This window comes from Ruditapes philippinarum, unplaced genomic scaffold (genome assembly GCF_026571515.1).
Source record: "Ruditapes philippinarum isolate M1 unplaced genomic scaffold, ASM2657151v2 ctg5552_1_1_1_1, whole genome shotgun sequence".
In the NCBI taxonomy this organism is placed as follows: Eukaryota; Metazoa; Mollusca; class Bivalvia; order Venerida; family Veneridae; genus Ruditapes; species Ruditapes philippinarum.
Genome location: NW_026858426.1, coordinates 108,993 through 135,478, shown reverse-complemented (window position 1 = coordinate 135,478; position 26,486 = coordinate 108,993). Strand labels below are relative to the sequence as shown.

At 33.9% G+C, this 26,486-nt stretch overlaps 3 protein-coding genes across 3 annotated transcripts in view; 2 read left to right on the top strand and 1 right to left on the bottom strand.

Annotated features, from left to right (window-relative positions):
- Nucleotides 1–287: 287 nt before the first annotated feature.
- Nucleotides 288–4,570, bottom strand: LOC132753164 (uncharacterized; the record flags this gene model as incomplete). The annotated part of the gene is made up of 4 exons (XM_060743605.1): nucleotides 4,433–4,570; nucleotides 2,721–2,846; nucleotides 1,752–1,877; nucleotides 288–431 (listed from the first exon to the last, which is right to left on the bottom strand). Coding segments are annotated over exons 1-4 (472 nt in total), but the record flags the coding sequence as incomplete, so codon positions are not given.
- A 1,902-nt stretch (nucleotides 4,571–6,472) lies between these two features.
- LOC132753165 (uncharacterized) lies at nucleotides 6,473–14,059 on the top strand (the record flags this gene model as incomplete). The annotated part of the gene is given in 10 exon segments (XM_060743606.1): nucleotides 6,473–6,513; nucleotides 7,274–7,286; nucleotides 7,497–7,596; nucleotides 8,247–8,389; nucleotides 9,027–9,147; nucleotides 10,198–10,354; nucleotides 10,857–11,008; nucleotides 11,500–11,648; nucleotides 12,781–12,907; nucleotides 13,630–14,059. Coding segments are annotated over 10 exon segments (1,211 nt in total), but the record flags the coding sequence as incomplete, so codon positions are not given.
- The window catches only part of LOC132753163 (bone morphogenetic protein 1-like), a 29,445-nt gene continuing 16,829 nt past the window's right edge, over nucleotides 13,871–26,486 (top strand). Inside the window, exons 1-3 of the mRNA XM_060743604.1 lie at nucleotides 13,871–13,912; nucleotides 18,205–18,283; nucleotides 18,758–18,878. Of these exons, the coding sequence (XP_060599587.1) occupies nucleotides 13,871–13,912; nucleotides 18,205–18,283; nucleotides 18,758–18,878 (242 nt within the window). The remainder of the gene's footprint in view (nucleotides 13,913–18,204; nucleotides 18,284–18,757; nucleotides 18,879–26,486) is intronic.

Here is a 26,486-nt window from a genome sequence, read left to right as displayed (position 1 = left end):
TATACCCCGTGGCATAGAAATAATGTTTATACCCCGTGACATAGAAATAATGCATTGAAATAATGTTAATGTCCATTTACATTAAAATTAAGTTACAGATACTTTTATTATAGATGTAATATAACGCTCCATGCTGTTACATGACATAGACATTTTATTTCTATTACAAGACATGTAAATAGTGCTGTTATTATATGAAACATAAAATTTCGCTATTACTCGACATCGAAGCCGATGGCAGATAATAATGTCCTTTAATAATTGAAGTATAGACAGAGTTATCTTACCTGTCATAGCCGCTGCGAAACCCATAACAGACCAGAATAGGTATTTATTATGTGCCTCGTCAAACCAGTCATATCCCGGCGGAGGCTGTGTTGATGTCGTCGTCGTAGTTGATATATAAGTATTTACCGTCACTACTGTTGTAGCTACAAATTTGATATGACACATATTAAAATTACAAATTATTGTCAGTAGGTCCTTTAATTTCAGGGCTTACCATTTTCTTTTCGTTGTGTTACATTCCGCTGTGAATATAAGGCATTTATTGTTAGTATTATTGAACATTATTATTATGATGCCTTACCTTGCCTTATCAGGAACTTCGCTCAGATCTTTGAGCCTACTTAAAAAACTTTTGGGGTGCCATCCAGTTCTCCAATAAGATGGACAGCCAGCGAACTTAAAGCAAGACGAATATATTTCGAGCGCAATTGTAATTTGATGGAACAAGGGACGTAAGAGTTTCACTCGGCCGAATTGTTTCTAGTATGTCGTTATTCCGTTTAAATATATTAAATAAACATTAAATTTTTTGTACAAGTTTGCAACACGTCTCTATTCAAATTCAAACATTCAAAATAGGTTCTCAATACGCACAATTCGTTACAAGTACATAAATTGCTTTGTTCAGACGTTATTACAACGTGTTTCTTAGCTGCAGTACAATCATACCAAGAAGAAATAAATAAGGGCCGTTTTCTCACTGGTCTCAATTGCTCGAGACAATCTAGCAGCTGTGAGCACACTTGATATTGGATTTTGTTGTCAGCAGAGCAAAGATATGTAATGAGAGAGAAACAGAAGACGAAGAAAGGACTGGGTAAGGACAAGGCTTTATTTTTAGCTCTTCTCTCCTTTGTTTTCATGTTGATTTCAAAAATCGTTGGTTTGATTTTAAAATGTAAGAACGACCGAACTAGAATAGTGACTAACAGCAAAACATGCTCAGCAAAACAGGACGTGATTGAAATGATGATCTGAACGCATTAGAGGCATGATGGGGATATTGTTAGAACACGTTGTAGTTAAATGCAATCTAGTTTATAATTGAACTAGAAACACAATAGATTTGAACTGACTGCAGACGGCCGTAAACTGATTCAAAACAATGTTAACTGGCAATTAAGTCAGACATAAACGGATTTCAGTCGTAATAAAAATGTGGTGGACGTATCACTAACGGTTTATTTACTAAGGCTTTTAAATCACATTGTAGATATTTTCCGGCAAAATTTACTCGTCTTAACTAAACCACAGTTCTTTCAAAGATATTTCGAGGAACTGGTTGGACTTTGTTAAGAACTAGTATGGAGTGACAGCATCATTAAGAAATAATCAACAATCTTCATTCTTACAAGAACCGGTCCTGTCTGTTACCTTTACATTTAATTAAAAAAAACAACACTCAAATTAAAGAAATAAGCAATACACTTACACAGTCTATTGATATTATCAAAAAAACTTACTTGTTCCGGTATCGTCCGTTGCCATAACATTTACTGTCCATGTTCTTGGTCCATATTCTACGTCCAACAAATTTGCTAGTGACAGAATCCCAGAGGATGAATCAATTGCAAAGTATGAATAACCATCTGGAGAAATAAAAAAAATAACATGGTAGTTTTTGTAAGGAAAATGTCAATGAATAATTATAATTTTAATTAATTATTTTATTCTGAAGAAAATGTGTACTGAATATATTGTCAATACACACACTTGCATTTGGCGTCACGATTCTAGTAATACAATAATGCAGTGTATTTAATACAAAAAAGGAAGAGAGAGATCGGGATCTATTTATTTATTTGAAAATGCCGTATTTTAGTTTTTCACATGAGAGGTGGAATTATTTCAAAAACCAGAAAGAGATTTTAGTCAACAACTTGTGATAAAAAGGTAAAATATCTAATAGAAATAAACTTGCATTGTATTTCGAGTGTCTTTAATGTGAAAATATGCTTTTATACTATTTTATTTTTTACATTTTAAGGATAGTAGAATCAGCACAAAATATAACCCGTGCAAATATCTGACCAAAATTGTGTTTCGAAAAAATACGGCATATATATGTCAATTACAGACCGAAAATGTAACGTTAAAAGATTTATTCAAAGATAAAACTGAGATTTTCTGATGTTACATATCCGTCTGACTTTTTTCACCGATATTAATATGTAGGGACAGTGTTTGACCATCAAGTGTGTGTGTAATTCCCAAGTCAAACGTATTAGTAACATATACATTTGAAACACTTACTATTTTCGGTGAGTACAGACCTATCACACCTATTGCCTTTTTTAACACGTGTTACACATTCGTTTATTTAACTAATGAAACCTAGCTTCATTTCCATCGTCAACAAACAGACGAGATTGTATTTAAAGCATTTATCTTATCTAATCTTTTGTCGTTTTTCATATGAAATTTAAATTTACCTGAACTTGTGTCGATGGAATACGCTACAGTCCCGGTTAGTGTATTACACGCTATCGTCTTTAAAGTCGTACCTGCTGTAGAATTGATGCCGACGTTGATCGTGTATGGTGGGCAAGTTGGTACACCTAAGAAATAAAATTAGAAAGTTAATAATATTAAAAAAGAAAAACAACAACATCATCATCAGCAACAACAACAACAACAACGACGACGAAACATTTTGTCGCTTGTTAATACAAGTCACAGACGGGGTCATTATGTTTTGGTGCAACACCTTAAAATGTCCAGTGGTGTTTATGACAATAATAAAACATATGCATAAATTGCAGAAGACAAACACTTGCGATATGGATGGGGTGAATCGAATTTGTGACCCAATTCTAACCGAGTACATGCCTTTGAAACAAACACGCAAAAAAGGAAAACAAAGAAAACATATGATATTTTAATCTGAAATAATAACCTCTCACCAAATCCAACATATTTTCTTTTCAAATCATATGGCACAGGGAATGCACACACGTTTTTTTGTCCAGACCTTTATCAAATGGTACAAACATGTCGGAAATATGTACATTCCTTTCATGTAAAAAAACCTCAGTGGAGTTCCATTTTATTTTATGTCAGTTTTTCACAAAACATATCCCCAGTATAAAAAATGACAATGCATTTCAGCAACGCGACTTATCTGTTACAAACATATGAAATTAGACTTTAAATATGAAGATTATTTAAGTAGTGTTGGAAATAAACTTTACAGACAGTTCATCACAAAGTTCCGTATGTGTGCACACAAATATATATTTAATATACATACAGATTATATCTTATTACATGAATTTTAATTAAATTTATCTTACAAATGAAAGTTCTTCATTAAATGAAAGACTAAACTAGAACACTCGTTATATAAGTGTCTACTTTCTGATATATATGTAATATTATTTTGTTCTTATCTACATAATTGTACATGTAAGATCTGCTTACTCTGCGTTTTGATAATGTATCGTAATCATATTTTTAGTGGACAGGGAGCTATGCGCAAGTCCGAAAAAAAATAAACAAGAAATAAATATTCAGTTTTGTTCATAATTTTAAATTCATACAATAGGAAGCTAAACAATGTGATATATTTTATGTATCTCATATAGCATTTCAGATTTGATTCTGAGGGGAAACTTGCTTTAATTAACATATTGTATCGTTTTATGCATGCGATACCTTAAAAGTAACGTCTTACGTGATGTGGTTTGCTCACTGCATGTGAGCATATGAGATTGAAATATGAGCAGAGTATACATTTTACGGTATTCTATACTCCTTAATATTAGTGATAAACATGTATATCCTTGGTCAAAACATAATATATAATACATTTATTTTATACATTATAAAATACTTTATGGCCCATTTTCGGCTTTCAAATCTTAGGAATTTGTTTAATAAGAGTTTTATCTTTTATATTTATAAATCAAATGGGTAGAAATTATTTATAAAATATTCCTAGATGAAATACGTGAAAAGCTTATAAAATTAAAAAAAATGGCACTACTAGTTTAAATCAAATATCCTAATGAAGAAAAAGTATAATACAATCGAAAACACTATAGTAGTGTGACTGCCATGTAATAAAAGTAATAACAAAGTATATTACTAGTATATCATTTGGATAATCTTAAACAAATAAATACATAAAATAAAACTAACTTACATGAAATAAGTGAAAACACGGAGAAAAATGTATACACTACTCCAAAGCGAAAGAGATTAATATTTTTCATTTTCATTTAAACTCAAGAGAAAAGAAGATATTATACAATATTTTGAAATCAGGAAATGTCTAAAATTGAATTGAAATACCTATAACAGTTAAAACAAGCATGAAATAACAAATGAAAAAAAAAGTAATTCAGCTTAAACAAAAGACCGTTCTATGCTTGAATAGTTTAACGAATAAAAGGTAATACGAGCCACCGACAATGTACACCAATTCTATTTTACCTTTAAAAATATAACCTAAAACGTTGCGTAAACATAGTGGCTGAAAGCAAATGATGTTGATGATGATGATGGTTAGGAGGAGGTGGAGGAGGAGGACGGTGGAGATAATGATGATGAAAACCAGATGATGATAGTGCCAGTGTGTTCCCAACAATAGGCGTTTAACATTAAATATGCAAAAAAACCCACTGGCATCAGAATCCTTAAATTCTTTAAATAATCATAACTGAATGTAAAAATAAGTGGTTAGATCGCACCCCCTGTTTAACAAACGATTCAACGCCGTGTAAAAATAATATATTATGGTATATAAGGATATGTATCTGAAAATTAATTCTTGATTATATTTCGGACAGTCGTGGGAATTATTTGATTCTTATTATGATTATTTAAGAACTCTGGTGACAGTGAACAAATCATACAAAAAAGCTACTTATAATCAACGAACGGGATGGGATAATCGCGAGTAGGTGAGACAGTATTCCTTGTGTTTTGTTTATATTATAAGATATATATACATTTACTCACGACTTCTTCAGAGAAGGGGAGATTACTCGGACGGTGATCGACCTTTAAAGCAGCACGATTTGTTCCCGTGAAAATTTCAAATTTACAAAATAAGTAATTCCTTCGAATCCAAAGCATTTTTATGCGCAAAAATATGCATAGCTTATTTAAGGATACAGAATAAGTCCATAATCAGTTAGCATGGTGAGAAACGTTTATGGTGAAAGCGATTAGATTAATAAATTGTGCAATAGTTTACGCAAAAATATTCAGATTGTCTCTTAAATCATTTCTCAAACTATTACAATATTTTTGTTAATTTGATTTTCTAAAGTCATTTTCTTTTGTAATATAACTATGAACTATAACTTTATAGAAATTCAGTCCCGTTATTTAGATACTATTAATGAATAACAATTTTCATACATACCAGAAAATGGTTTTGTTTTTTAGAAACACAACAATTTAAGTTATATTTATCAAACTACCGCCAAAAGATTAGAAATGGTTGCTTAAACAATCTCTGTAGATGTACGAGTAAGCTTATTTACTGTAAAATCAAAACGATTTGAGTATGATTAATATTTTATCATTGTTTAAACATAACATTTTTGTATGATTAACAATATTCACACAATACAATTCTGGATTAGGCAGAAATGAGTGTCCTCTCCCAGTTACAGTTCATGGCATAATTATATACAAGAAATGTACATACTCAAGTATTTTACAATGTAAGATATATAAGAGCAAACAGTCAAAAAGAAAATTTATAGAAAAAAAAACAACTGGAGAAAAAGACTCTATCACCACTAGAGGTTGTGTAATTGTAATGTATTGCTAGCGAAGTTCGTATATGTACAAGACGTACATAATATGTAAATATTGCAAAACCGATCACATATCCGCTTATCATTCCATTAATTACTCTATGTATATATTTCATTAGATAATAATTAGATGTTTACAGACTAATAATAATATCACCATTTTAGATTTTAAAGAAATAATAATTTATAATGAAGTGCATTCTGAAACCAACCGTCTCGAAAACAAAGCACCCGCAAACAAATATTCTCCTTACATTTATATGTTTAGATAAATGATACGGACACTACACCAGATATTGTAATATTTATGAGACCAGAGTTCATATTTTTATTGAGGACTGTACTTTGACGACAGTTTGGTTAATTGGAGGACTATATTGGTGCAGATATGTTTGCTTGTCGTAACTATGCAGTTGGCTTCACGGTCTTTTACTTGGTAACAGTCCTAGCTGACGTAAGTGAATATCTTATTTTTTTGAGTAAGTGTTAGAAAGAAATAAAACATAATTCAACGATAAACGAGCATGACCGTGATTTTACAATTTATATATACATATTAGCACGTGAATACAGATAACTAACAACAAGTATAACAAATTATTATAACAAATGATAATTCTTATAATGTTGTATTTAATAAAATGAGCACACGACAGCAACACACAATATTATAATAAGATGACGTCCATGAAGTCACATGTATGATGACGCCATTACCCGCATGAATTGCGAGGCTTGCTATCTTCATCATCGTCATTTTTTCGTCTTCGTTTTCTTCTTCTAATTCATCATGGCTTGGCATTTTTCTCCTGCTTCTTTTCTCTTTTTCTTCTTTCATTTTTAATCTTCTTTTTTTTCTTCTTCTTCTTTTCCTTTTTTTTCCATTTTTTACTTTCCCTTATTTAAGTACTTTAATGTTCACTTCAGTGACCTGTTTTACATTTCTTCATATTCTTCTTTCTCCTCCTCTTCTTTTATTTCACCTGCTTCTTCTTCATCTTCTTTTCCATATTTAAGACTTTTTTTCTTCTTTCATACCCTAATCTTTTCTTTCTTTAAATAATAAAATGAAGGAATGAATGAATAAATGAATGAATGAATGAATTAATTAATAAATGAAGGAATAAATAAATAAATAAATAAATAAATAATAAATAAATACATAAAAATAAATAAATAAATAAATAAATAAAAGTATTTTCTTCATTTTTCAGTTGGGATATGCAAGTAAGTGACATTCGTGTATTATTGTCGTTTTACAAATGACTATAAATAAAAGATTGTCATATAAATGTATTTACACTCTATCTTTTTTGTATAACAAATAACAAATTAAAACTGTTTTTCAACAGTATTTATCTTTTAAACTATTTAGTTCTTTTGCTATTAAAATCTGGTGGCTGGTCAAATCATTTCATTGGATTGTTATGTTTTCAGCATGTCCAGTACAAACGGTGACAAGTGTAGCAGCTCAAACCTGCGTCACTGGCATTGGCTTTCTGAACAGTACAATCAATTCCCAGGACGAAATTTGCAGGTATTGTACCTTACCTTAAATTTATATACTGCGAACATTCGAAATTCTGGAAAGAAAGTGATTCCTCGGAAGCATTAATCACAACAAAATTACACAAGAATTGCATACTCGGTTTGATTGAGTCTGTACATGAGAGATAATGAATAAGTGCAACACTCCTCACGCCCCCTAGCACCGGCTTGAGCGGTACTCAATTCTCAACACTTAATAGTGCTGGCAACAATGATCCCGAAGGACTAGAAAAAATAACAACACTGAAGTGAAGAAAAAAAGGACGAATAACAATGTAAACAGTTATAAATGAAACATGTATGCTATTTTTAAGCATTTGCACGGTATCACAATAAAAAAGAGAATATTTTCAAAAACACTTTCGACCAAGTCATGCATGTCAATATCCAAAATTACTTAGATGTGGCTTTAATGAAGGAAATGCAAAATTCTATGTTAAATTTTTACTCTGTCAAAAATTTGCTACACCCTAGACTTATTGAGAATGATAAAAACACTTTATCTTTATAACTTTCACTCAATGAAACCCTGATAATATGCGAAATATACATGCATATTGTTAAGGCTTTTGATAAGGGCAAAAATACTTTGTCATTTATTGGACGAAGCCTGTAATCCACTATTTTTGTTTGTTACAGTATATATAAAGAGACGTTGTATTGTATACAGAAAAAGATACATGATCAAGGGCTTGACTGTGATCTACCAGATATTGGGGCAAGCATGGCGATCATTTATAAAACAATCGGTCCGGAACTCTTCAATTACGACTCTTGTACACGTATGTTGATACTGTTGTTCTGTTGTTTTTTTTAACATGGAACTTAGTCATTGTTAAAGAGGTGGTCATAGTCTGGTTTATGTTTGCTCCACATTCAAATATTAGCTGATCATATACCTTGGTAGAAATAGAATAGGCAGGTTTCCGCAGCCGCGTGGTTAAGGTAACTGATTTAAATTAGTAGAACCATGTCGCTCTTTGTTCGAATTTCGACCCTGGTTACATTAAATCTTTCTTTTAACAAGCCAGAATGGTAAGTTATACAAGGGCATCGGGAGTGTACTAACATGAGTAAAGTGTGACTTAAACCAATAATCCCTTCTTCAAAAAAAAAAAGATCTATATATTTTGGCCGGAACGGAATAAAAGAATCATTCAAGTAGTTCCCTCGCAGTCAATTGGTTGACTTATTTGACCAGTTATTGAATATTTTTTCTGAAGAGGTGGGGCAACTTTTCAATCGCATTCAGTATGGTTAAATGTAGCGGGTAAAAGAATGACGGAATTACGGGAGAACGAAAGAATGGAAAGAAGGGAGAAAGAAAGAATGTGTATTTGTAAATTTGTAAAGTATTTTTGAACAATTAAGCAAATGTTTGATATTTATATTCTCGTGTTGCTTTATTTCTAATAAAAGTTACACCAGAAGTTGGAAATATCTGTTCAAGCGAAGATCGACTAGTGACGTACACGCTTATTGCTTGCACACCATACCTTTCACAAATGGCGTTGTATGGAGACTCGTTGGCGGCTTGCGCGTAAGACATTTGAGCCGCGTCACGACAAAACCAACATAGTGCGTTTGCGACCAGCATGGATTCAGACCAGCCTGCGCATCCGCGCAATCTGATCAGGATCCATGCTGTTCGCTTACAAACCCTATAACAAGTAGAGAAACTGATAGCGAACAGCATGGATCCTGATCAGACTGCGCGGAGGCTCAGGCTGGTCTGGATCCATGCTGGTCGCAAACGCACTATGTTGGTTTTGTCGTGACGCGGCTCATTTTCTTTTTTTTGTATTTCTTCTTAAACTATAGATTTTAAAACAATTTCAGTTTTTGATAAAAAAAGTCATACAACTATCTTAGCTAATTTTCCTATCCAAATAAATGAAGACATTTCCGTAGACTATTTTGATGTTTAATGAACTACAAACATTAATATTTCCTTAGCTACAAACACTTCACTGACTTAGTATTCATTCATGTGATGAAGCTATCCAGATAGCTTACGGAAAAATGATGTGTCTTCTTTTATGTCTACGTATAATATAAGAAGAGGTATCTGAAGTCTTTCTCCAAAATGAAAGTTGAAAAGTCATCATATGATGTTTACAATGACAATGTGACTGAAAATTCAACAACAACAACAACAACAACAACAACAACAACAACAAAACCAACAAAAAAGTCAAACTAATTAAGACCTTAAAACTCAAATAAACTCCTCCTCCTTATATATGCTAATTATTTCTGTTCTAAGCGTTTTAATTTTATTGAACGTAGTTTAAATATGTTTTATAACGAGGCGTCCGTGGCCGAGCATCGTTGGAACCCAAGGGTACTGATTTCGCTGAAGTTCTACGTACGAATGAAGTGTATACGTAACGAGGATGGGTTACCGAGGATGTGATTGAGTGGTTAAGGTTGTCGGTGGTTCTACTCAGGTGACTTTTTGTGCCTGCAATAATGTACAGATGAGTACCTGAGGTATGTCTCCACCAGTAAAGCTAGAAAGTCGCCATTTGAACGTGTAAATGCGACGAATAAACCAACAAAAATATGTATGCATTATTTACATTTCAAGGTATAAGGCAGCACTCGTTCAGTGTGCCGAACAAAGTCTTGGCTATATTGGTATTCAGTGCAGTAAGTTTCAAGTAGAGGAAGCCTTTAGAAGTCATACAACGGCAACATTTCTTTCTAAACACGCATTTGGTGTAGACCTTGGTAGTTGCTTTAAGGTATGTGCATTATCAGTGAGTGATTAATTTTTTGAAATTATCTTTTTGTCCGATAGTATTGCAGTATTTCAAATAAATCGTAACGCAAACTGTTAATCAGTCTAGTAAATCGACTGTTTTTAAAAATAATCTAAAACTCTAAGTCGGTTAAAATTAAATATTAAATTGGTCGGGCGGCTGTGCTGCGCCTGACCAATTTCATTTTGAAAATACGTACTAATAAACTTTAACCTATACACAGAGTATTACCACACATAAACCAAAATTATACATAATAATAGATACACCATCCATAGTCAGAATGCTTGCAATCTATGTTCCTGCCAATTTTCAGTATGTGTTTATTATGTCTTGACAAGTCTATCATAAAGATTGGTTAGTTCTAGCGGACACACTGCATATCAATGAAACATTGGCTTATGTATCAAATTAGTTTAGAATTTAAAAAAAATAACTCGAGCTTCATTGGGATCATTAAAGTTAACATTTTGGAATATTTCAGACGGTAGGGACACAAGGTTCGAGTTCGGACAAGAATTGTGTGGACTATGTTACCATATTCTCCTACAGCAGCGTGACCACGTGCATGGCAAGTCTACCAAGAACTAACTTTACAGACAACATGTCCCAACAAGATAAAAACATGCAATGTAGGTAAGTAGTCATAAATAATTTAGTTAAAACAGGTAAGTTTGTGGTTATTGCATTTATCGTTGACATAAATTTTGTGATATCCAAACAGACCAAATATAGACCGGCTCAAACCTTTTTTCTGATGAATTTGTGTAATAGACATGTCCTGTGTTGAAGTTGAAACAGTCCATTGTTAGTGTTAGGGAATTCAGTATAGAAAATAATTAATTTGAGAAAATGAAACTGTACATAGGTTCTGGTTGGTCAGATGTCATAACTAAACAGGCTAGTCTTAATTATGTTAAATAGCGACTTTCCAACTTTTCTTGTTAAGGAATAAAATGTTAGTTTGCTTTAAATAAAAGACAAGAAGATGTTCTCGATGGCGTTCTGAAGTCGAGTTAAGATAGAGGAAATAATGGACGTGTTAGCTAAATAAATCATTTTATTAAATCATATTGAGAAAATACTATTCAAAGAATGTAATATAACATGTATATGATTTTTATCAGTTTTGTTCAGGAAGTACTGGCTTGTATGGTAAAACAATTGGCTGTTATTGGCTCCCAGTGCACCATGAAGCAAATGCAGTCAGCCGTGAACACGTATATACATCTATCACAGATGGGGGCTGGCTTGCTTCACATATCAGAATGTCAAGGTGATTGAATATACAAAAGATACTGAATGAGTGTAAATGTGTTCAAATTGAATACTGAATTTATTGAGTGATAATAAAATTATGTTATGCGAACATCTGGCGGGCATAATATTTTATTTTTTTATTCAACGATTTCAATAAATTTTGTAATGAACCAACACGAATATGATATTTTATTTATCACATACCTAAAAAAGAACCATTTTTTCCATTTAAGCATTGACACGCCTATACAGTATTGCAACGCTAGTGACGTCACGTCAAAATATATGCACTGAAATGCCACGCCATTTTTACGACGAAGCCATTTTTTAACATAACTTAACAAGTATTGTCGGGGCGAGAACTCTGCAAATACTCTGTGAATAGGTTATTTTTGTGCGAGTTGTTTCCCTTCCCTTGCGCTTATTTAGTCAAAACATGTACCAAATTAGTACCGCAAAATATTGTGATTTGCAGCTTTAAACATCACTTTATTTATTTACTTTATCTAAAGTCATACAGATCTTATTGATACAATTCATATGATTCATTCTGGAGCATATTACCTTGACGAAAATAGTTCGAAAGGTATTTTAAGATATGAAACACTGGTACAATATCTCGAAATATGTCAGCCTTTCGAAAATTACAAGACTAAAGACTGACAATATAGGTTTATGGTTATCATATTTAATAGTAAGGGGTTTGTACATCAAAATGTATAAATCTAGCTTACAATTCAGACATGTATAATCTACACTGTTGACATGGGCTAATCAGTTCTATTTCCATCAAATGATGAACTGTTCACAAAAAAATCTGAATATTTAATTTCCGGTAAATCGTCCGAGCAGCCAAATGTATTTTAGACATCTTTTTTATATACCTTGGTTACCAATTTCTCTTATTACTAGGAAATACTAATCAGCCGTGTATACAAATAATAAAATACAAACGAAATACTGATCAATATTTGTCTTCATTCATTTCAAACGGTCTGTTGCAAATTCAAAGCACGGCAAATCAACTATACCAATTTTAGCAAGTGAAGGGTTAATGTAGATAAAATAGTGTTATGTATCGATTTTCAGTAGGAAATTCTTTATTCTCATAGTTATATTTTAGTTTAATTAAATTTTCTCTGTTAAAGTGAACGAGAGTTACGTGTCTACATCAATGTGTGATGACGATTTTCGACTGGTATCATTCTTTGCAACCAGTGGCGGCACAGCCTTTAATTCCCTGGATGGATACAACAATAAGGACCTTGTTTGCAAGTAAGTTAATGTCTTAAACGATGTTGATAACATAAAAGACATTTTGCAAATAAGTCAATTAATGTTACTTATTTTGTCGCTAGCCAATAAAGTTTAAAACTTTTGTTAATGATGGTAACATGATGGTAATTAATTAATTAATTTAATATAGTCTCGTCTATTTATGTTCACATATATTCAACACAAACATAACAAACATGAACAGCCATTGTACTATGACTGTTTAAGAGGAGACAACTCTGCGGCTAATATTACAGCAGTTTACTGTGTATTTACTGCTGATTTATCTCCCTTTGTGACAAAATAAACTCCCACAAGGAAGTCTAACACCTGCTGAGCTCGTACATTGTCTGTGCAATGTGATTTTTTGTATCACATTGAAGGCAATTTTGCGTAAATATTACAAGTTGGTTTTTACCAAACAAATGTTGCCATAACAATGAAAATAACGGTATTTGTGTTTGAATGAATAATGTCGTTCGGATATTATCTGCGTGAAATATCATTAAAATATACAGAGTATGATTTCATTTATAGATTTATACATGATTTCGTGTAGATCTATGATATAAATGTAACATTCACACCAGAATTAAATTTTAATTTTTAAATTTGAATATTGAGTAATGTTTTTATTTAATGACAATCACTAACTGTTTAAAAATATCACGAAGAGGGAAACTAACTCACTTATTGTTTCTATGTTTTTTTTCTTTTATCAGCACGCTTGTATCTTATATCGGCGTCCTTACTAATGGCTTCAATGTCACGTGCTCATCATCCAAGATATTTGCAGCGTTCATATCTCCATTCGGAACTTCTTTCTTTAACGGTCATTATCCACACCTAGATTTCAACCATTGTGCTAAAGGAGGGTTTGGTCAATCGGATGTTATGACGTCAAGAGGACAAAGAGAGGTGCCGTTATAGTTCTAGAATGTATTCAGATTTTCGGTAGCTAATATGAGAAAGGCATGTGGGTACAGAAACGAGCAAAGTACTGTTGTAATTGTTTGTAATAAATGAATAAATCAGTACCCTTTTATAAATGTTTTGTTTGACAAATTAATCCATAAAAAGTTAAAAACCAAATTAATCCTACAGAACATAGATATACCTACTACAACTTTATTATCCAGTAAAAAACGTTCAAAGAATGCATAATATACGCGACAATAATCAGAACATTGGTGGCGGTATCATTATAAAAATAATTATTACTAGTGTGAAAATCAGATTTTTCCTGTTAATATAACTGCTCCCTTATTCCATGTCACAACATTTATATGACATTTTTGTCATGATTTGTAAATAGCCAAAGGTATTTTGTTTGAGTCGCATTCGCTAATAAACGATGAATGAAATAATGTTTACACACTTTTCATTTGATCAACATTTCCTCCTTCCCCAAAAGTTGCAAAGTCAATTTTTTGTGTGTATATATATAAAAAAAGTTATTGCACATGGAAACGTCAGGAGCCAATCGGTCGTATGTACAATTTGTATAAAAGTTTCGTGGATTTTTACAAGTTAATATTATAGCGATGTCCCCTTGATAACACACGACGCTCTTGAAAATCAACTCGTATAATAAGCCCATAACAACCACATACTTTTATTTTGATCAACACAAATAACAACCACAAGGATACATATCAACAATAAATGCAAATGATAACCACAACCTGTTATAGCAAGACAGGGCAATGACGCCAATAAAACATGAATACTTAGAATACATTAAGTTAAAACCAAAAATGACAATAATGGCATAAATAATGAAACAATAATGAAACAACCAATGTTTGCAATGAACATCTTCCAAAAATTTGGATCATTGACTCGTAGCAAAAAAAATCGGGATTAAATAAGTATCAGTTGACTATTCTTAGGAAAATTCTTTTTGAATGTAAAATAGTTAAAAAAAACAAAAATCATTTGTATATAGAAACACGTTTTCATTTCAGCCACTTCTGTACTCAATAGTTTCATACACCATTATGTTTTCTTTACATGTATTATACAATATTGCAACATTTAATGTTATTGTCAATTGATATTATTACCCCTCACTTTTTTCGTAATGCTAATTTCCCATAGGCCTCTGGGAGTTATTTTTACTGTTAATGCAAGTGTACAACGTGACTAAGAATTTTGTACTGTTACAAAGGTAGGCCCCCTAACAGTATTTTTAAGCAGTATAAAATCTGGTCACGTGGTCTATTTTCTAAATAAAATGAAATAAAATGGCCGCCATATTTTTCTCGATTCATTCTTATTTTCAACGTTAAACCCCGAAAGGACATCAATTTCTTCTCTGGAGTAACTATGACACTCATAGGGGTCTAAACCAGGAGATTGCCATAAAATTTAGTTGTGTGCTTTCCGCGTATAAAATATCTTTTTGTTGAATAGTCAAAAAATGAACATCCGTTTTCAACGGAAGTACTTGAAATGTAAATACTGTAATTGTGTCAAACTGGAACATGCAGACGATTTAAGCATGCAACAAAGGATAATTTAACAATTTTAATCAGTGAAATGTTACAGATATGGTGGACAGACACAGGATATCATCGTTATTTTGTCAAAAACCATGCTAAGAATATTCTTGAAATAGAAGGATCAGATTTCACAGGTCATAACCGTGCAAATGTGTTAGTGTTTTGTTTTCTAAATAAAACCGAGCTTATTGTATGTTTATGATTTGAAGATATCATCACTTGCTTAAAGAATAAAAGTAATAGAAAGAGCACCGAAACACGAGGTTTTCTGATTTGTACGAGGGGGCGTAGCCCCCGATTATTAATCAGATTACCGAGTGTTTTGGTGTTATTTCTCTTTTGTATCATAGTCAAACATAAAAACACGTTCCCTGTTGCCACAATATGAAACCCCGGCAAAAATGTACCAATGAACGAACATCTGAATATGATATTTCTGTCGCTTTCCCTATCTCTGCCGTCACAATATGTAAACCCCAGCAAAAATGAGCCAATCAATGGGCATGTTCTGGAGTGCGGGTAACTAATACTCGCACTCCAGTTAACGCACTGTCCATGTATATGTATACGATTAAACCCTGACAGATTTTCAACAGAAAGGTCTCCAAATTATGATACAAGAAATAGAAAACTTCTCAAGTAGGCCTAAAGTACACTTAAAACTCAAAAGGTAAGGACAGTTTAGTTATTGTTACTCTTGGTTTATTTTTGTAAGACAACAGTATTTTCCTCGGGATGATATTTTTACTGTTACCCACAAACCCATGTGTTATTTATATACTGACACTGAAGATTGGAAGATAAAATATTTGGACGATGAGCTAGAGTTTGCTTCTAATAATAATTATTTGAAAGTTGAATGAACATAAAGGGTCAAACAGGAATATGGACTAACTTAGGTATTGTGTAAACAAATATTGAAAACCTTATATTTTACAGAGCTTGTATTAGCAACCTGTTCTCAATAAGAAATAACAGAAACAATTAAACTAGTTTGACCTGTCACTGCCCCAGATATAGAAGATAATTCAATACTGAATTTATTGAATGAGTTGAATAATATTATATTATGCGACCCTCTTATTATGAACTTACACGAATTTAATATGAAATTTATCACATACCAAAAATAAAGACCGTTTAAAGTGAAAAAGAGTCATTTTTCATTTACGCGTCTACAGTTAAGCATGTCGTTACACTATGTTTGTTTTTACGGAGTCGCAAAAGTTGCACGGGTATGTGATAATCTTTTTATGCCAATTATACTCAAGTGTTGGTTAATGAAACAATATCAAAGGAATTCCCAGGCAAAGTACATAAGGTATTGAACAGCTCATGTTTGATTTTAGTATCTTAGTATTTGAGGAGACTCTAACAAACCCATTTTCTGATCACTTAAGAAAACATAAGCGGTTTCAGGATCAGTACTATACAGATACCTCATACTTATTACTAGGATACTTGACGTAAACACGGACACTTGGCCGACTTGAACCGCCCCTGTAAACGATCAATAAAATATTTTAACGTTTTTACACAAATAGGGCATCTGTCTTAATCATTTAAATTGTTTTTTTTAACCATTTCCTCATGAATTAAAAGAAATAATCCCATGTACCGTCAAGTCTCAACAAAGTACCCCACCCATTGTCTGTGGTCGTTTACAACGTTTATTTTTGACGTTGCACTAAGGTTTCTTGCATAGCAGACTGGCGTTCCGTGAGTTTTACGCAATCCGGAAATTTCATCTAGCATGGGGGTGCCAGATGAGTTGCGTGCCATACAACAACGTCATTTTAGCACATTTTATGAATGAACCGCGTTAAAATGACGTTATTTTAGAAGGGAACTATGTGCTTAGGATGAAGTCATTTCGCCGTTGTTATTAAAACTGTAAGTTCATACGCTGTTGTCACAAAATAGTTATGGATGAATGACATTAATTTTCATGAACAAAAAAAAAAAAAAAAAAAAAAGCAAACGGATACATATTTTTTTAAATATATTGAATTTCACGTATTTACAAAAGAAAGAAGTTTTTAATACCCCTGTCTCCCAATTTAGGGTTTCTATTCTTGGTACCCTCCATTTTTTTTTATTTTTCTTTTTTGGGTTAAGACAAAAAACCCTTTTTAAATTTTTCTTCTAACAAATGAAAATTTAATTTACACAAATCACATTCAGGAGGTTTTGATTGAAACTGTGGACTTTTTCATTATTTCATTATGGAGTAGTGCAAATAGATCATCTATGGTTTAAGAGATTTATTAGATATCAAAATTAAAATCGATCGATGTGGTGGCTTGTCTTTTTCAATGAATGTTTCACAAGTCTATGGTTATCGTCACAAGCACTCAAATGTACAACAACAATTCAGCGAGATAACTAAGGTGTTCCGTTCGTTCGGACCATCTTTTTTTTGCATTATGTGGTTTCGAAGCTTCGGCATTTTTAGATGTCGCCGATGCAAAGAAACTAACCGTTCTATAGACCTAATAGATTTTAGGTCGTATACTGTGGTATTGCTGTTTTTGTTTGTTTGTTTTTTCCCGTCTTTTTTCCCGTTATATTACGTTTTTGCTGATACATGTATTTGCGTTTTCAGGTTGAATATATTATTTGTCAAATTATTGCATTTCTTTGCACACTCATACAACAACAAGCCCTAACTAATCTTCATATTCAAATATTAATGTACAAGATCTAAAAAGTGATGTTTCAAGATTCAATTATTTTAAAGTGTCTTCAAGTTACTTACATGAATAAGACAAAGAAACAATATATTTTTTTCAGAAACGCAATGCGGTGGCAGTAAAGGCATGGTTATGGAAGGAAAACAAAATCCCTTATGTCATAGACAAGAGCGACTTTAGTAAGAAACAAAAAAAGAAAACATATCATATTTTATTTTAATTTAATGTTGTTGTAGATTGTCTGGTACAAGTTACATTTTCGCGACTCCAATTCACATGAAAGACAGTTAATGGCGCCATATACAAATGATCAGACATGGTCATTTTTCCCTTTTGGTTGGTTAATTGGGCTTTACGTCGCACTAAAATAAAGATATGATCAAAAGTTTTGGATATGATATACTATAGCTTATATATGATACCTTATAAATTAGTAGTTATAATGATGTATGTTATATGCTTAATATGACTTGTAATATACGATGCACATTTTATTTTAAATATTTTTATAATGCACTATGTAATGTATGATATATGCATTTAATAATATATTTGATTAATTTTAAATTTATTAATATGAAATTTGATAAATGTGATATGTGATATGATGGATGTATGATATATGATATGACGATATTATTTTTTTTTTGCAGGTACTGAAGGTGTGATATTGATAATCAATGCAATCAAACAGTTTAACGAAGATGTGAGGTGTATAAAATTTACACCACGAATCAATGAATTCGACTTCGTACGCTTCAAAACTGGACAAGGGTAAACAATTTGCATTTACTTATGCACGTTGTGTGGTTGTTTCCCTTTTCCCTTTTAGTAAGGTGCTAAGTTCATTAACCACCTTTGCATTGTTTGTGTAGATCAAAACCAAATTTATGATGATAACTTGCTAATGATGATAACAATGATTTCAAACACTCAAAACGCAAAAATGAGAAATAATCAAGCTTTAACATGATAATGTTATAACTGGTTTGTTTGGTGAGAGCGTTAAGTTATCGTAAATGTTGAACACCGGCTCTTGCCGTATACTTCAGATAAGAAGCTTCTTACGTAGAAAACGAATACACACCAATATGGTTTCTGATTTTGTTATATTGTGTGCGTGTCAAAAGCGACAACACAACCTATAAACGCGCCGAACGGCGCACTGTTATGGTGGCTGTTTTGGTACTTTGCGCGTTGCGTTGTCGATAAAGACAACATTACCTTTATCGTTATCGCCTTTTCGTCTTGTCGCTAGCGAAACGCGCCAAACGGCGCGTTGTCGTTTTGTCGTCCTGTCTCAATCAAAGCACGCCAAACGGCGCGTTGTCGTGCGGCGCGTTTTCGTGAAGTCGCCCTGTCGCTTGGCCTTGTTACCAATCCTTCGATTTGAGCCGAGAGACAATCGTGACAACACGCCGCACGACAACGCACTTATTGATATGCCTCGTTTGCGACAGTCCGACAAGACGAAAGTCCGACAACGCGCCGCCGTTTGGTGCTTTGTCTTTTTTTTTCGCTAGCGACAGCACGACGCACAAAAGCGTTCAAAATCAGTCACCATATGATTTGGAACACTTATGTGCGTCCTGTTTCGCTAGCGAAAGCATGACAAAGCGCCATACGTTACACTGGTCTTGTCGCTAACGAAGAAGGCCAAACGGCGCGTTGTCGTGTTGCAGGTTGTCGCAATGTCACAATGTCGCTCGGCTCAAATCAAAGGATAAGCTTTTTGTATTTAAGCCAAGCGACAGGCCGACATCGCAAAAACTCTCCGCACGCCAAACGTTGCGTTGTCGGACTTTCGTCTTGTCGTCCTGTCGCTAACGATGCACGGTGTCACATTGTCGCTCGGCTCTAACCGAAGAATTTTCGACAGGACCAAGCGACAGGGCGACATCCCGACAACGCTAGCGACAAGACGAAAAGGTGATAACGATATAGTTTTTGTTATCGTTATCGACAACGCAACGCACAAAGTGCACCAAAACAGCCACCATAACAATGCACCGTTCGGCGTGCTTCGCTATTAGCGACAGGACAACAACACGACAGTGCGACGACACATTGGTCACATTAAAGAAAACCCAATTATTAAATTCTACATTTTTCTGGGGTGATTTTGGGACATTGCGCGTTGGTGGGCAAGCCCACAACGAAACCCATTTTCCTTCGCGCCTTTTTTTGTCCTTTTTCCCCTAGCGGGCAATACACAATTTTGCCAAACGGCTTTTGTTTTTCTCACTTTCGTTTTTTAAACTCCAAACGGGAAAGGGGCGTTGGGGCGCGGTTTTCCCCTTAGCCTGTAAACCAATCCTTTGATTTTTAAATGAGCGAAAAAGTGACACCGGACAAAAACACCGCACGACAAAGCGCCGTTTTTTCGTAACATTCGTTAGCGACAGAAAAACAAACAAATTCCCCACCAACCGCCCCTTTTTTTGCTTTTTTTTCCCGTTGGCGTTTTTTCCCCTTGCCAACACGACCCACAAAATTTCCAATTCAGCCACCATAGTTTTTTTGAATTTAAAACCAAATGACTTTATACAAAACAACAAACAAAATGGCGGAATCATATGACTGAAGAAGCTCCAATATGTCAGGGGTATATTGCGAAGCAAAATAGCAGGGGTTGGAGGTTGATGGGTCAGATTATAATGTTAATAGATAATAATTAAGTGTTTCCATTATTACCTTGTTATTGGACTGAAGACTATCATATAAGACAGTGTAATGCCGAATATCAAGGTCATAATGAAAACACTTAATTATTGACAATTTTATTAATTAACTACACATAAACTTAAAAAGTCACTTAGTGAACAAAAATAAACTGATGTGAAAGTCCGTTGTTGTGTGGTTTTGCAAATGAGATTCTTGTTTTATGTATGGGAAGTAGGCAGTAGCAGTAGCACATCAGTAGGAAACGTAAAGTTGGCAGTAGCAGTAGCACAGCAGTAGCAGTAGCAAAATTATAAAACGTGAAGTTGGCAGTAGCAGTAGCTCAGCAGTAGCAGTAGCAAATTTATAAAACGTGAAGTTGGCAGTAGCAGTAGCTCAGCAGTAGCAGTAGCAAATTTATAAAACGTGAAGTTGGCAGTAGCAGTAGCTCAGCAGTAGCAGTAGCAAATTTATAAAACGTGAAGTTGGCAGTAGCAGTAGCTCAGCAGTAGCAGTAGCAAATTTATAAAACGTGAAGTTGGCAGTAGCAGTAGCTCAGCAGTAGCAGTAGCAAATTTATAAAACGTGAAGTTGGCAGTAGCAGTAGCTCAGCAGTAGCAGTAGCAAATTTATAAAACGTGAAGTTGGCAGTAGCAGTAGCTCAGCAGTAGCAGTAGCAAATTTATAAAACGTGAAGTTGGCAGTAGCAGTAGCTCAGCAGTAGCAGTAGCAAATTTATAAAACGTGAAATTGGCAGTAGCAGTAGGGCAGCAGTAGCAGTAGCAAAATAATAAAACGTGAAATTGGCAGTAGCAGTAGCTCAGCAGTAGCAGTAGCAAATTTATAAAACGTGAAGTTGGCAGTAGCAGTAGCTCAGCAGTAGCAGTAGCAAATTTATAAAATGTGAAGTTGGCAGTAGCAGTAGCTCTGCAGTAGTAGCAAATTTATAAAACGTGAAGTTGGCAGTAGCAGTAGCTCAGCAGTAGCAGTAGCAAATTTATAAAACGTGCAGTAGCAAGTTATTATAAAACGTGAAGTTGGCAGTAGCAGTAGCTCAGCAGTAGCAGTAGCAAATTTATAAAACGTGAAGTTGGCAGTAGCAGTAGCTCAGCAGTAGCAGTAGCAAATTAATAAAACGTGAAGTTGGCAGTAGCAGTAGCTCAGCAGTAGCAAATTTATAAAACGTGAAGTTGGCAGTAGCAGTAGCTTAGCAGTAGCAGTAGCAAATTAATAAAACGTGAAGTTGACAGTAGCAGTAGGACAGCAGTAGCAGTAGCAAAATTATAAAACGTGAAATTGGCAGTAGCAGTAGCTTAGCAGTAGCAGTAGCAAAATTATAAAAACGTGAAATTGGCAGTAGCAGTAGGACAGCAGTAGCAGTAGCAAAATTATAAAACGTGAAATTGGCAGTAGCAGTAGCTCAGCAGAAGCAGTAGCAAAATTATAAAACGTGAAGTTGGCAGTAGCAGTAGCTCAGCAGTAGCAGTAGCAAAATTATAAAACGTGAAGTTGGCAGTAGCAGTAGCTCAGCAGTAGCAGAAGCAAAATTATAAAACGTGAAGTTGGCAGTAGCAGTAGCTCAGCAGTAGCAGTTGCAAAATTATAAAACGTGAAAGTGGCAGTAGCAGTAGCTCAGCAGTAGCAGTAGCAAATTTAAAAACGTGAAGTTGGCAGTAGCAGTAGCTCAGCAGTAGCAGTACCAAATTTATAAAACGTGAAGTTGGCAGTAGCAGTAGCTCAGCAGTAGCAGTAGCAAATTTATAAAACGTGAAGTTGGCAGTAGCAGTAGGACAGCAGTAGCAGTAGCAAAATTATAAAACGTGAAATTGGCAGTAGCAGTAGCTCAGCAGTAGCAGTAGCAAAATTATAAAACGTGAAGTTGGCAGAAGCAGTAGCTCAGCAGTAGCAGTAGCAGTAGCAAATTTATAAAACGTGAAGTTGGCAGTAACAGTAGCTCAGCAGTAGCAGTAGCAAAATTATAAAACGAGCATTGAGCATTGACATGAATAATACATTTTCAACAACTCATGTATTACAACTTCCACAATATGACTATTTTCAGTGTTAATTTTTAGTTAATACAAATTTATTTTATTTTGTTATTCAACATCAATTGGTAAAAAATAACACTATTAACTGGGTTGAGTAAAGCAGTTAATCTAAATTATGGGGACATGTTACATAAAGAAGGAAGACAATGTTATATATATTGTTTCATCATATATGTAACTGTATTTTAGAGAAATTTTAAATTTACAACCGAAAATCGGTTGCCTTCGTAATGCCTGCCGAACACTTCTGAATACTCTAGGTAATCGATTTCATGACCGAACATAACATAATTTATCAATAAATGATTTATATATGATGTACGTCTTTTTTCAAATTTACAAACTGGACAAGTTTTTTTTTTTTTATTAAACGAGCAAACTTTAACTTTCAATCTGGACATAGGTGCGTAATTTTACATATAATTTTCGACATTTTCACTTTTCATAATATTTCTGTAGTTGGTAGTATTAATCGGGTTTCATTTTTTTCCAGCAAATCAGAAAATACTGACCTTTGGTTAATGCACATGCAAACGAAAACATGATGAAAATTAGTTTCTTCTAAAAAAAACAATTTTATGTTGATTTTTTTAACTGATTCGAAGACATGTGTCTATATATCAGATGTGGTGTATTTCCAAATAACTGGTTTCTTACATTAGAGTAGATTGAATAGGACGGAGCTATGAAAAATGATACTCTGATGTTAAGATATTAATTATATCACTTAGGAATCGGTGTTGATAAGCAAGACATACAAAATACAGCGTTTTGCTTACTGTCTATTGCTTGCTGTGCAAATTTTAAAGCAATAATATCAAACATCCGAATATTGTGATAACGTTACAACAAACAGTGTACTGTCTACTGCCTACTTCTAACTATTTTCTTCTTGTTTCACAATAAAAAATCTATTGCAATCACATTGGTCAAAGAACTATATATACAGTTGCCGAAATAGTTTGTGTTTTTTGTATTTACTCATAGATAGCAGTCACATATAAAGCACGCATCAAGGCTCCCTCAAAACTGTTTTAACTGCGACTATAGATATTAATAAAGGATCGATCTTTATAGCTGACCTTTTATTCTTGTTGTTTACTACTTCTGGACTGAATATAATGTAATAATATGTAAAACATGCTCGAATTCGAAATATTCAGTGTATAACTTTTCTTTACTGCATAAGTACAACATTGACCATCGGTGTGTATGACGGTCATGAAACAACATTAGAATTACAAGACTGTTATTCCGGGAGAATGGATCGCTCTCACCGACATTACCAACTCGTCCTATCCGACTCCTAACACAACGAATTCACACAGTCCGAATAAAGTTCAATACTCCGTATTACCGTTTCTTGTATTCTAGTATTCAAGTTCAGTATCCCTCAGACATAAACTAACCAACCTCTGTGTACGTTGGGCAACCGGTACTAGTACCAACGCTTAAAATCCAATTTGCATATTAGTACTTTGTGATAAAGGCGAACGTATTGAAAGTGCGAGGTCGAATACTTGAATCTCGACTACGAGTTTGAAGGCCACCTAGTTGAACAAGCAATAATCACAGTATTGCAAGCAATGTAGGAGCACATTTGTCTCGGATCACATTTGTCTCACGAGGTGTGACCGATGTGCTCGTAAACATTTATATTTGCGAAAAATGGGAAATAAGACAGATGTGTTCGACACACAATAGAAAGGACACTCGAATCACATTTGTCTCACATTATTCCATAAAATTCTAAAATGGTAATAATTATGCCCGTCCGTATCATGGCAACCAGTCATTGTTCTGTGTTGTCTGTATTTGTAATACCGTTTTTATGTCACTTCCGACCGATCAAAAACATCCTACCTCTGCATAGGAGTCCTATATTTACTAAAAGAATATCCCTGTTCTGCGTGTCACAATGAAAATTTCTACCAGTGCAGTATCCAGAACTTAAATACATATGTAGAGAGTCCATTCTTATCGTTATTAATTGTGACACGTTTCTTTCGATGCTTAAAGATTATAAATAATTTAAGAAATATTCTTTGCAACACCAAGGTAGTATCTACGGTGGCATATAGGGGACATAGTATCTTCTTATCTATTACGTGCGCACGCGATAGCTATTACGTGGCCACGCGATACTAGTACTATTACATGTGCGCGCGATAGCTTTTTTAAAGGGACACGCGATTTTAGACATTTTGGTAAAACAAAAATGCGAGCAAAGGTGTTAATAAAGTGAATTTCAATTTTAATATTGGTGGTTTTTCCACGTCATAGCAAATTTTACAATAACAAATAATACGCTAGACATTTTCTTTGAAGTACATTTTTTCCGTTTTATCATAACTCTTTATTTGTTCTCTAAAATGGATCTAGCTATGCTTTGTAGGTCTTTGAAAAATGTCAATTTTATATAGAATATAGAGGGAATATTTAGTGGTACATGGCCTCGAAGGATTTTCTTGTCTGGCGTCGACGCACGATATGCGAAGAGAGACGCGAGATTCAGGCGAGATGCGAAACGAGTCACGATATTGTATCGTTCAAATATCGCCCGATTACGGTGTTTCGTTTGGACATAAGTAACAATTTTTGTTCCCCTGATACACTATGCACGATTGTACAATTTTGAAACGTGATGTAACGATGGTACGATGATGAAAACACGACGGTACGATGATGAAACAACGATGGCAGGATGGTGAAATCACGCTGATGCAATAACACGATAGTGAAAATAATATCGCGTTTTCATTATCATGCCGTCGCAGTTTCATAATCGTAGCATCGTATTTTCACCATCGTAGCATCGTATTTTCACCATCGTACCATCACGATTTTACCATCGTGATTTCGTAATTTCACCATTCCCGTTGTACCATCGTTGTTTCGCCATCATACAACCGTTTTTACGTTCGTATCATCATGTTTTCACCATCGTACCATTGCGTTTTCATCATTTTATCACGGTGGACGGTATTTCGTATGTTTAAGTGTATGCTTCAGGTTCAGCCAATCAAATTTCTTGAATTAGAAGTATAATAATATAGAGTTCCACTGTAGGTTTTAGGTTTAAGATTTTATATAAAAATATGTACAAACCTATTTATGAGGACAATTGACATGAGGTAAAACGGCGAACATCGATTCTAAAAAGCACATATGCAGCGATATTTTTATCGTTATCAATTGTGACACGTTTCTTTCCGATAAACAAAGTTTTATAAATGATTAAAGAATTATTCTAAGCAACAAAGGGTAGTAAAAGGGACTTAGGATTTTGTTATTTATTATGTTCACACGCAAAAGCGTTTACGTGGCCACTCGATACTTATATCTGCGAACGCAAAAGGAATAGTTATTGCGTGCTCACGCGATTACTATAACGTGCGCACGCGGATACGTATTCTGCATTTGGAACCTGGACGGGCTTTCTCGCATGAATAGTTCGACGCTCCGAGTGCGTGTCAAACCAATATCGGTTAAAGGCAAGTAGTTTTTTGAAATCTCCCGGCCACGGAGACCTCTAAATGATCTAAGGAAGAAAACGAGATGATTATCCCACACGTATTTTGTTTTCATCAGAAACATATAAAAATATTGCCATTTTAAGAGAAGTGCTACTTTCAGATCCGTCATTGAAAAGCACTTACAACGTGCATGA